The sequence below is a fragment of the Eimeria necatrix genome, genomic scaffold, assembly GCF_000499385.1.
Source record: "Eimeria necatrix Houghton genomic scaffold, Enh_scaff152, whole genome shotgun sequence".
In the NCBI taxonomy this organism is placed as follows: domain Eukaryota; phylum Apicomplexa; class Conoidasida; order Eucoccidiorida; family Eimeriidae; genus Eimeria; species Eimeria necatrix.
In genome coordinates this window covers 7,844-20,054 of record NW_013654978.1, presented here as the reverse complement: position 1 = coordinate 20,054, position 12,211 = coordinate 7,844, and the positions used below count along the sequence as shown (strand labels likewise).

At 49.8% G+C, this 12,211-nt stretch overlaps 1 protein-coding gene across 1 annotated transcript; it reads left to right on the top strand.

Moving 5' to 3' along the window:
• Positions 1 to 1,848: 1,848 nt before the first annotated feature.
• On the top strand, positions 1,849 to 2,896 carry ENH_00016490 (hypothetical protein, conserved; the record flags this gene model as incomplete). The annotated part of the gene is made up of 4 exons (XM_013584393.1): positions 1,849 to 2,131; positions 2,402 to 2,457; positions 2,575 to 2,674; positions 2,763 to 2,896. The coding sequence occupies 4 exons, from the start codon at positions 1,849 to 1,851 to the stop codon at positions 2,894 to 2,896; spliced, it is 573 nt and encodes a 190-aa protein (XP_013439847.1).
• Positions 2,897 to 12,211: the final 9,315 nt, after the last annotated feature.

Below are 12,211 nucleotides of genomic sequence, written 5' to 3'. Positions count from 1 at the left end.
CCCGCGTAGATAAAGGGCCGTACACTCGGTTCTAGAAGCGCAATGTATCACAGGTGTTCTGGGTACTAATGGGCTTTAAAACTGCCCTCCCTAAACCCTTTTGCTACTGGCTTTTCCCTAGGTCTTCAGTTTTGGCTGCCATTTTTTGAATGAGATTTATCTGGTCAACAGCTGCACCGCGGCCTGTGCAGAAGGGGAAAAGCTGCCGTATGGTCTTGTTACCTCTGTAATCTCTCATGCTTCTAGAGTTAGGCTTTTTGGTTGGCTCTAATACATGGTTTGCTGTGGGCTGCTGGCTCCCCGCTTGGACGGCGTTTTCTGGACATCTTTGGTATGGATTCTCCAGGTGCTCTTGAGACGCGGCAGCTGAGGGGATGCAGGCCGTTCTTTGGGGATGCACACTGTCTCAAGGTCCAAAAGTGAACTGGATACGGGCTGCTATCTTCAAGTGGGGATGTACAGTGGTTTAAAGACTTCCAGAACGACTTCTTTTTGTAGTGTATAAAACCGGGCATGGAATCTACTCGGTTTTCGTAATCGGCTGATATTGTGTCTTTCCAGCTCTTCTCAAAAACGTACAAATGCTTAAGTATGACGAGTGACTAATTTGGGAAAAGCATTTTCAAGGATACTGAAAAGTAGAACTGCGCTCTCGGGTCACCTCAGGGCGATGCTCTGCAAAGGAAATTTTCGCTACACATTCTCTTCAACTCTTTGAACCCGGAGCATACTGCAGAGGTCGCCGGCAGAGCACTATATTCGACCCCTGGCAGAATGGACCATACTGTGCTTGGCAAGGCTGGCCAGGCTCTTGAATGACTTAAAAAATTCATTGCTGTAATTCAGGGACTTAATGCCCCGAACGGCACCCATGGTGTCTTGCGCGACAGTGTCCGCGACAGTACTTTCTGCACTAAGACACTCAAGTGAAATGCACTTATGTGAATCAAACGCAACTGACTTCTGCATCTCCCTTCAATTTTGCGCTCACGCTGAGCAAAGTTTTTGCTTAAGTGCATTCTAGGAGGCTCCTAGGCGCCTTCCTTGAGTGTGAGTGAGAAGCCGCTGAGAAGGCTTTAAAGTAGAGGCTTAGCACAAGATATGAATCCGCAAATGAGTGCAAATGTAAAGTCACCAGGCTTTACACTTTCGAAGACACCCTACATGACAAGAGAACGCAGGTGTCGCCGCATCACATGAGGATATGACTCGTCACCAAGTCCTTCTAGTGTCACTTGGCACTATCACTTAGGTCAGAAATAAATAAGTTAAACAGACAGAGTGCACGAAGCATAGCTCTGCAAGAACTACTGTGGGGAAGGCTTCAGAACTTCAACCCCACAGGTCACAAGGAACTAGTCTCAGCTCTGCCCACGCCAAGGCCGAATTCTATGGATAACCGCGTCAACATATTTACGACAGTTCTTGAATTCTAAATTTATCTTGTAGGCAAGTGTTGGTGGCAGCAAGTTTCGGAAAAAATTGCGTGGAACGCTTATTCCTCCACGAGTGACTGAACGTCACAAGTGCTTCAAAAAAGCCAGAAGCGAAACTACAACCAACTGATGATGGCAAAGGGCCCAGACATTTGCATCGGCTATATAAAATAGCAGAAATGTTGAAAATACTGGCATTCCACGACAAATGTTTAATGGAACATGCGAAACCATCACGGGGTCCCCTTCGGGGACAGTGGTGGTAGCGGGGTATAAGAGCTAGAGGCAGCCAAGCAGCAGCTGGCTGCTATAAGCGTTAAGCTTTTCATATATTTTGTGCTGTCACCATGCGATACGAGGTTCCATAATTTTTCCACGTTGTATTTACTTCGTAGAAGCACCTGCCTTGCAAATGGTGGCACTTGCACGCCGCAGTCTGGCATTCTTGGTGATTGCAGCTTGCGCAGCCTCCGCTTTGGCTGCAGAAGAAGCCGGAGGAAGTGAATCATTGATAGCAATCGGCCTTGAGAAATCACCACGGCCAGAGGGATCGCGTCCTGCGAGACTTGGAGTCAAACCCATCCTTGGTGGAGCGGCCTTCGGTGCGGCCTTGCTTGCTGCCATTGTTTACTTTGGCTTGAAGGTTCTCGGCACGAAAATTGTCGAAGTGAACGCTGAGGTAGGTAATGTAGAGGCGTTTGCCCTTTCCCCCTAGATTACGGACTGGGATTCGTTCTTCCTCAAGTTGATCGAAAGTTCCGTACCATGTAATATTCGGCTACTTTTGCTTCAGGACGCTGGGAAGAGGCTCGCTGAAGAAGTGTTAAATCTCACTTGTGAGCTAGAAGGAAATGACTTCCGACAAGAACTGCGAAAGTTTCTTTGCACCACGATCGGGCTTTCGTAGCATCTCGATTGAGGTTGCGTGCAGGGGCTGCAGCTGGGCTTTTTCTGTTTGTCCGCAGCAAGTTTTACACTAGTAACTAACAAGTACACTGCCTGGGTTGAAATAACAGCACAGGTGAGGCGCAAGCGGCTCCACGACTCCGGGTTTGTCGCCAGAACATCCCAAAGTTCGAGTTACCGAATGTGTTGTAGTGCAATGTGCGCAGCAGCAGATGCGATGTGCCCTCTGCAGCAACCGGTTAGTGCAATCAGAAAGTTGACTGGTACTGAGAAGCAAAACTGGAAGGACACGAACTCAAGCGCTCTTCAAACTTTTCTTGATTGCGGAAAAGGTAGGTCACTTTTCGGCTCACTCGGTGTATTTTCCTCTGAAGGAAACTACGCATGTAAGTTCTATATGTTGCGTTGTGATGCTTTTAGGAGAAGGCGAATCAAGCTGTACTGTACAAGTTGCTGGCGTTCCGGTTACCATAGTGGCTGACGTGCGGAGGCCAAACCCCCAAACAAATGAAACAAGCGACCCATCGTCTGGGGCGCATCCCAAAGACCAATGAATGCATTGGCCAGCATGCCAATGAACACCAGCTCCATGTTAGCAGTGGTCAAGGCATACGCATGCTCACAGTGTAAATTTTTCGGCAGGTCCAAGCCATACTTTGTGGTGTCCCTCAGTTAATGCCATCAACGAAGGGATTCCTAGCCCAACCTTCGCGGCCAGGGATAAGTCGCAATTTTATTACGCGCATTTCCCCTTGCAGCTTTCACAACGTTCACTCGCAACTGCAGTTCGTGTCTCATTAGGTCAAGTTGACGAGAAAACAGCACACAGAAGTGCATGCGCCCACTGAAAGTAACGCAGTGCAGAATTGCTACTGTTAAGAGGCTCGAGTATCCCCCGCGGTCTAGTGATTCCAATAGTCTCGCGAAGCGAAAATCTCCTGTGGGGCTATTATGCTTGGACGGTGCCCTCTCCTTTTTCAGTGCTTGGATGTCACACCCTACAGGTGGTGCGACACGCATGCGCACGCCACCAATTATATTTCCGCCCGTAAGTGCAGTAGACTGCCGGGGTAGGGTGGAACCTGAACTCCCCGTACACCGTGCCACACGGTTGCCTTCATCCCTTCTTGATTCACGAGCAAGATGAGGAAATCCAACGGTTGCCTGGCTGTGGACAAACTGCGCGGTTTGCACGTGTACGCTGTGCACGTAAGTTTGCTTGACCTTCCCGATAAGAACTGATGTTCACTGCAGCATCGTGTCAACAGTTGGGCGCTTTCTCCGTGGACTGATTTCCACAATCCCCAGACGTTGGGTGTTCCAGGGAAAGAAAGGTGAAAAGGAAAGGCTTGCATCTCCGGACACCAGCTGGGGCACCTGTCTCAACCAGGATCCAGTTTTAAGGGGCGCACGTAAAATCAAAATGACTTCCGGTAATTCGGAAGGGAACCCCAGTTCTACTTCTAGGACAGCAGGGAGGAAAGGCCTCGCCCTAACCTGCCATATACCCCTAAAGGAAAGAGTGTTGTTCACGGGCCAGCTGCGCAAAATTCTTAAACTTGCCACACGGTTGTTGGACAAGGACAACGACAAAAACTTCCCACCCCGCAGAGCTTCCCAGAGGCGCGAAAAAGCTTCTGCTTCGCTAGCTCCAGCGGCTTTCCTTATCGCCTCTGCCGCTGCATTTGCTGCGGACACGTCTGGTGTACCTCCCGCATCGCCATTCTGTGCCTTCCAGTGGACGTCCCAATCCCCGGGCATCATAGCCTCCGCGTGCTCTGGAATTGACGAATTCCACGAAGGCAGTACTGCAGGCACGCTTCGAGAACGCGGCATAAAGGTACAGACTCTGCTGCGACATGCTGCAGGAGTGCGCAAGGCTTTTGTACTAAGAAGAGAGAAGCTCCCGAGCAGCTCGCGACGGGCCGCGAGGGGTACAATCGTGGGGCGAGACAGCAGTGCCGCTGACACTTCCTTTCTACCCCCCAACCATAAAGCCACTGCGAGGAGAAAAGCAAGCGACACCGTGCCGGAACAGTATTTTGCTGCCGCACAGTTTCTAAACCCGTCAGGTTTCACCAGGCAGATAAGAAGTCCCATCTGGTGGTTAGTGCGTCGGCAACTCAGTTAGTTGTACGAGGCCCGGTCCGAATACCAGATTTTCCATCAAAATTTATTGTTTTGCCTGTAAAAAGAACAGAAAGAGACGCTGTGTGACAACTCAGTTCCTGGAAAAAAGATGAATCGAAATGATGAAGCCCACGGGAGTCACGTCTGTAACTTCGTGATTTCCGAGTGTCTGCACTCAATAAACCAGACTCCCAAGGTATGCAGACAGTGGGGGTTTTCCATTGAGAAACACCTAACGTAAAATCACATGATTTGGCAGGTTCTAATCGCAGAGCGTGTTGAGCTGGGCCTTGTTGACTATGTGCCACCAGACTCGATGCTGCTCAAAGGATGACGATAACCCGTCAGCATTTGAAGATGTCCCATAAAATATCGAACATCCACGAGATGGAGTTGAAGGATTTCCGTCTGTGGGTCCGAAGGTTATGTCTACTGATGAAGCAGAAGACGGATTGCATGCTGGACGGCCACTCTAGGGCTGGAGCTTCAGAAGCTACCCATTTGTGGAGAAATTCCTCAGACAGTTTTAGCAATATATATAAGTGTGTAAGTGAAACAAAAGCTCGAACAAATGTGGCAAAGGACGAACGTGCAGTTTCACCTTATGGTGGGCAGCGATTCGTAAAGGTACTTTGGCCGACGGCTTAATGGGAAGAAAGCTCGCAACGCCTTCAGTACTCAGCAAAAGACAGCAGGCACCATGGGGGAGATGATGCATGCATGAGACTGTTTGGGAGTGGAGTGTCCGGATCTTGGGCTTATACAACTTGCAGCGCCTCGAGAGGTTTCCAATGAACACCGCAAGGATAGGCTCCCTCACGGAGCACAAGTAGTATCTCACCACATCTACATACGGAAGCTCAATGGCGGAGAAGCTATGCATGCTTTCATTGACAAAAACGTATGCGTTCTCGCCTCCACGCACTCTTTGGAAGTCGATGCTCATTCCCTACAGTGTCCTCACCGTTTCAAGATATAAGTGCGCATTCCGCACGTCGTCGCCATACTACTAAGAACTAACCACTAAGAAATGAATGACGGCTTTCAAACTACAATAAATATATAGACGGACGAGGCCCATCTGCCTCGTCTCCTGTGGTTGTAAGTCAGAGGGAGAGAACGGAAGCAGGTAACATCCAGGGAAGCGGAAGAGGAACCTCCGGTTCTCCTATTTAAAAACTCCAATGATAGCTGGCTGCGAAAAAAAACGGGGAGTCAACGTGAATGCGACGAAGTTGCACATCATTTCCCCTTCCCAGAGGGGGCCCGACAAGCAAATGCGTCGGGGGTAACACCCTGTGCAGCGCAAGCCTCGGACCTCCAAGCCTACGAAAATGCCCGAATTCATCTCAAAATTTACAAACAAGCCAATCGGTGCCCACTGTCATGGTGCCGAGTCCACCTCCTACCACCCCCATGGGAACTTGAGACGAAGAATGCTATCGCCATTGGGAGACGTGTTCGCTCCACCTTGTTTCCATTATGGCTGCATGAGCCTCAGATCAAATGTAACGATGATTTCTTCGTCACTTACATGGAGAAGAAGGGATCTTTCACCATCCGCTGAAAACAACACACGGAAGAATGCGTCAAAATAGCGACAATGTGCACAGCCAAGTCGGCGAGGCTTATCAAGCAAACAGTACACTGATACCCACTTTTTATGGATTTAAGGAATCTTTGAATGGTGCGTCCGCTGTCCGCAAGACATGACTCCCTTGAGCTTCCTTGTAATTTCTTCAATGTCTGCTTTGCCTTCCCCTGAGGAAACATCGATCCGCTCTTCCGCGTTGCACCATAGAGCGCATCCAAAAAATACAAATCGCCAAACTTTACTTACGGCATGCAGATACTGTACTGCTACGCACCTCGTATAGGACTTCAACCCAGGCAGTGTAAGCCTCAGTGGACAAAGTGAAGCTGTCTGCATACACCATCAGAGGAGGCACTCATACACGTTATGCGAGCGAAAAGTCGACAGGCAAGCAAGTCTCGAAATAGCTGGAAGGACTGTATGGTTGTGCACGCACCCACACCGGAAAAAACTACTTCCGCAACCTTTGGGCCGGCCGTCTGCGGAACACAACAAGCGTGGCACATAGGGTTGTGCTGAGAGAGGGAGAGGGAGCCAAATCGATGTCTCATTCTCTGCATAACCACATGTCAAGATGCACTCGCACTTCCCACCTTGGAATCTGTTTGGACAACCATTCTGCCGAGGACCTTCATGCCGAACAAAAGAAGGGCAAGAAACAAAGTCGAGCCAACGGCTGCGCCAGCAAGCACGGGATTGACTCCCTTTCTACCTGGAATAGCAGCTTGACCTTCATTTGTTTCAGATACTTGAGCAGCAACATTTTGATTCCCATCCTTTACTTCATCGGCCCCCAAAGCCGTAACTGCGCAAGCAGCAATTGTCAACAGCGCGAGGCTGTGACAGGCTATTGCCACCATCCTAGAAATAACTGTTTCTGGAAAATTGAGGTGAGAAGAAAAGCTAAAAGGCAACAAAATAATAAAAAGGCGAAATAAACGTTGACCTTAATGTGGAGAAGTTCTGGTAGAGGCAGAGCATGCAGAGGAGCCATCACGCTACGTCATTGCCCAGCGTTCTGTGCGCCACCCCACGATCCCCGCACGTGACCTGTTTCAACGAGAAAGCATTGGAGTGCCATATATAATAAATGCGGCATTTATTCCAGCTTTAGTTCCTTCATTGTGGTTTAGAGCCCCATTTAGTGTAGTGCACAGTTTTTCAGCTGCCAAAATTCCTTCCTTGCGCATGGTCCAACGCTTTGCCCAGTTGTTTGGACACACTCTTGATAGATAGTTCTTTTGTTTTGCGCTTCAGCTCCGCAAACTACATCAGAGTCAGAATGCAAGCGTATTTGGTTTTCATCTAATCAGTCTGGAACTAAAAGTCATTCACATGCGGCACACCCGTAAATGGGGATGAGCTTCTGCAACGCACGTAACGCTGATCGCTCACAGTCCCTGTGAAGAGCGCGAAGCTAAGCTTGCAATTAACTTGCTTGCATGACTGAAGCGCAAGTAATAGAACTTTCAGAGCTTCCAAGGCCAAATGCTGTTTCAATTTTCTTCGTGAGTGGGATCTGAGACAACAGCAAGCAACGGCGGGCCGTGCCTTTACTCCTCGATTGTCCACAGCGCGCAGTGAGTCAATGTTTAAACAAAAGCGCAAGGATCATTTATTGTTTTCGGTTGACTTTAGGTAGGCAAAACAGAAAGGAAAGTCATGTCAAAATGACGAAAGCAGCTCACCAGCAGGCGCATTGCAAACTGGAGAGGTATCGCCCTTAACTCCAAGAGCGTTCGTAACATTTTGCAGGCTTGCACGCAGGTTCGTGAATTGTCAAGGAAAAGTTGAGATAAGTACTATATGGTTTTCTCTTCAGTAGAAAAACTCAATGGGAGCGAAGAGTTCTGGAGACTTTAGGGATTACGTGGGCGCTGTGCCCCTGGCACTGATATGCAGAGGGTTCAACATGGATGCCTGCGCTCGGCTACCACTTTTGCAATGTTGCATGCATGAGAGTTCAGGTGCCCTCATTTGCAAGCAGTTTGGGCTTTAGTCTTTTGTTGGTGACAACGTACTACTAGGCATTGCTCACAATTTAACCTCGATTACACGTACACGCGGACGCTTTAGTTCGCTGCGCACTCTTGGCAACAGCGAATGCGCATCTTCTCTGTTAAAGTGCAGATCTATTGCTGTCTTTAAGTGGCATAGCAGCGATCCTCCATGGCAGTCCCGGGATTTTCCCCTCCTACCCTCACTGAGAGCGCTTGGACCGTGTTAGTGTTGAGCTCCGAGCGTGGGGAAAGAATAGTTCTGTTCATGCTGGAGCTTTTTATAGTTAGAGCTCTGATTTTAGTTGGTCTCTACTTGCTACCCCTTGCATTCTATAAAGGGTTAGCGGTGTCCAGAGCTATTAGTTGCTCCTTTTTCGTCCTATGCTGCGTATCCTCGTAGAGCTCCATCGCAGCACACTGTAAGATATGCTATTGCTTGGTGCTGGCACGTAATCTGTAGTATTGTTGATTAAAAGTTGGCTGCTTGAAATAAAGAGGGGCAATAAAAAGGCGCATGAAGATTGAAAAGCAGAACTTACAAGCCTTGGCCTTGAAGTTGGCCGCTAAGATCTGAACACCCCCAAAGGATTGGTTGACGATGTCTGCGCGGAAGCTGCGGTTTAAGGCGCTGGGAACGAAGTTAAAGGCTTACCAAGTGAACGAAGAATTTCAAGATTTTCTAAGCAAAGGCGTGTTCCTTGTATTGAGTAACTTGCGGCGCGCTCAGGGGGCGAATGGACCTTGTGGGCCTGCCTCATGGGGGCCCTCCCAGTCGCCAGAAATAAAATCAGAAGAAGTATTAGGGGATCACTTGAACAGTGAGGGTGAATGACAGGGAAACGACAAGATGAATGCCACCCTTCTTGCAAGAATCAAGTGCGTGCCGCAAGCAGGACCTTAGAGGACTCTGTAGGATGGGCTCGACTGCAGCTATCCAGCCACGCATTGTTGGCTACACCTGTAAATCGCAGTTGGACACACAATGTTGCGGAAAGACTACACCCCAGAGTAAGACGAATTCCCAAAAAATGTGCTCCTACCTTGCTTAATAGTGAAAGGGTCGGATTGGGGTGGCTCACCAGGCGTAACCTAACCAGGTTTCTCCTCTTAATATGCTGCGGACATCTGGTGGTAGGCTATGTGATCTTCTGCCAGTATCCGCTATCAACTGGCGAAGGAGCTAAAGCAGCTGGGAGCAGTCCGCTTCCTTTGTGAGCGCTGAAGAACAGGCGCAGACAACTAAGCCTGGCTCGTACTGCAAATGGCTCTCCCATGTAGCCGGCTGCGTAGGCGCATATCTATCAATATTCGTTATGGCACCTCCTGTATAGGAGAAAATGCCCAGAATTCACATTCTTATGACGTTTTCGTCAAGAGATACATCCGTTTTTACCGGGTCTTTAGACTCCCCTAAGTGGCTCTGGTACACTCTGCAGCTTCTGCCCATTTGCCAGTTCCTACTCTCGGGGCCAAGAGCTGCAAAGTACACTAAGCCTTCCCGCCCAACGGCTACGCCTTTTTGTACAGTATCATCACTGGAGATTACTTCAATTGACGTTTTCATAATGCTTTGATCCCAAAGGTCATTTCTGGGCTACACTATGGCGCTGCGATCTACAACTATTCCACTCGCTACAGCTGTAGCTGATCTATCACAACAGTCCCTGCAGTGCACAGGCACTACAATAGCGCTTGCTGGTGACCTTAAAAAGATAGCTAGCTGGTAATATATAAGAGGTTAACACGATTAACACGATGAACGAAAACAGGAACTTCTTACTAGTAAGGAAGTCAGTCAGTTTATCAGCAAATTAGCATGTATAGGCTAGACGTGTCCGTATATACCTGAAGATTGGGTCTGGCGATAGGGCCGGCACCGGTGCGGGCCACCGCCCCACAGGGCCAAGGAAGCAAGAACCCTAAGTGCGGGAAGCTTTTAAGGAAAATCGATTTCAGGACTTGAATGATGACAGCGATTATTGATATTTGGGTATTTGTTTCATGAGAGATGCGTCGAAGGTAGAAGGTTTTCCATAGGGCGCTCTATTTGTCGTCCACGTAACAGCGTAGTCGCAGCAGTAGGCGCTTTGCACTACATTTGGGGGCTGTTCCGGGATTGAAATTCTTTTTCTTTCCTGACCTGAGAGTAGAAATACTTTGTCTCAATGATTCACACCTAGATATCTTAGCTCGCTAAGGGAAGCATCTCCGCAGCGGACACGTTATCGGCCCACATAACACGAGACTTCTACAATATCAGTAAGCAAAATGCCTAGCGGGACATCGGCCCATTTTCGTCATCCTACTCCGAAACCCACCGTGGCAGAGCGGCCGCATGGGCATAAGGAGGTGCCCCCAAAGGTGGTGCCTGTAGCCAATGTTATGCCATGCAGCAGTTCCTACGTCACGTGGAACAAATTCCACTCCGCTATGAGTGTGATAAGAAATGTTGTAGGCGGAACCGGGGAATCGGGCGCAACGTCTCGCATACTACCTGAAAACGGCAGCACTTTTCTGGGATTTTTTCTGCGCATCGAAAGACGATATTTAGTGCACAGGCACTACAATGGGGCTGGATAGTGTCCTAGAGACGATAGCTAGCTAGCGACATACAAGGGGTCGCAACACTGGAGGAGGATAGGACCCTCCTAACCGACCTAAGCGACTGGGCGACAGTACAGCGCAGGCTTTTGAAGCAGTTTGACAGAACAATGTCGCAGAGTCAATTGTTAACGGAGTTGGCTAAAGTACGGTGGAATGGTAACCCGAAGGAATACACGGACCAGTTCGCGGCTGTAGCGGAGCGTGGGTTGGGTTTTGCCCCCGACGAACTCGCGGACTATTACTGCACCGGGCTACCGACAGACCTCCATCTTCTAATAATCAGTAACGGACAAGTGAAATATCAGTAGTGGGAACAAGCGGCAACCGCCGCAATACAGCTCTACGAGCCCAAGCAGAGTGTGCTGGAACTCCGAGAAAGGACCAGTCGAGCCATTGGAGCTATCGTCCAAGCCAATGGACCTCGTGGGCGCCAGGAAATTGAAAATCGCCCTCGGGGAACCCACGCGAACTGCTTTGAGTGTCAGAGTCGCGGACATCCGGCACGTATCTGCACCAGCAAAGGGGAACGTACCAGACGTCCGGGGGAAATCTGCAAGAAGTATGGCGGTGTGGGACACTATGCTCGGGACTGTCCTACGTATGAACGAGTCCGGCCCGAGTCGGTGGACAAGAGCAGTAGGGCGCCCACCCGCCCTAGCACTGAGAAGACGGAACGATTAAACGTGCGGGCCTAGGCGTGGTAGGAGACGAGCGTTCTAGGCCGCGTAGCCATGGGAAAGGGATGATGTGTGCGGTAGCGACAGGCCCTAATGCCATTCCAGTCTCCCTTGAGCGGGGAAATCAACTCCTCAGCACTGCGGGAAGAGCTAATACGAGCGAAGGGCGCGCGGAAGGGACTCAGCCGCTTTTGGAAACGCGGCGGGAGTCTGGGTCAGCGTCGATCCTGAGTGAAGAGATTCCGGACGCGACGACGGATAGCAGCAGGAAGTCTGCAGAGGCAACAGAAGACGGCTATAGGTCAGACGCGACAGAGATTGTGCCACACTGGTGGAGGGAGACTTGCACGAAAGAGTCTTACGAGCAAGGGGGAGCGTTGTGTTGTGCGGGTGCGACGGCGGTACTTCGCGTTTAGCTCGCAGGGAGTCCTTGTGAGGCCCTCTTGGACACTGGGGCTTCGAGAAGTTTCATTAGTCCTAAAATAGTCGAACGACTGCAGCTGAAAGTGCAGAGACTTCCGAAAGAACATAGGTTCACCATAGCTACAGGTGCATAACTACGCATTGATCAGGTTGTGACGGGATTGACGCTGTGGTGCGGACACACACGTTTTTCCGGGGACATTTTAGTGGGACCCATTGCCTATGACTTAGTCTTGGGTTTGGATTGGCTGACTGAACACAAGGTGGCCTGGTATTTCCAGTGTGACAAATTCCGAACCTATGTGAATGGCCAGTGGTGCGAGTTACCGGTCGTTCAGACTGATGAAGCAACGCTGCAACGTGATAGTCCCACCGTAGTCCACCCAAGGACCCCGGCAGAGCAAGCATACGAGATATTGGCCAAACAAGTGGCGGGGATGT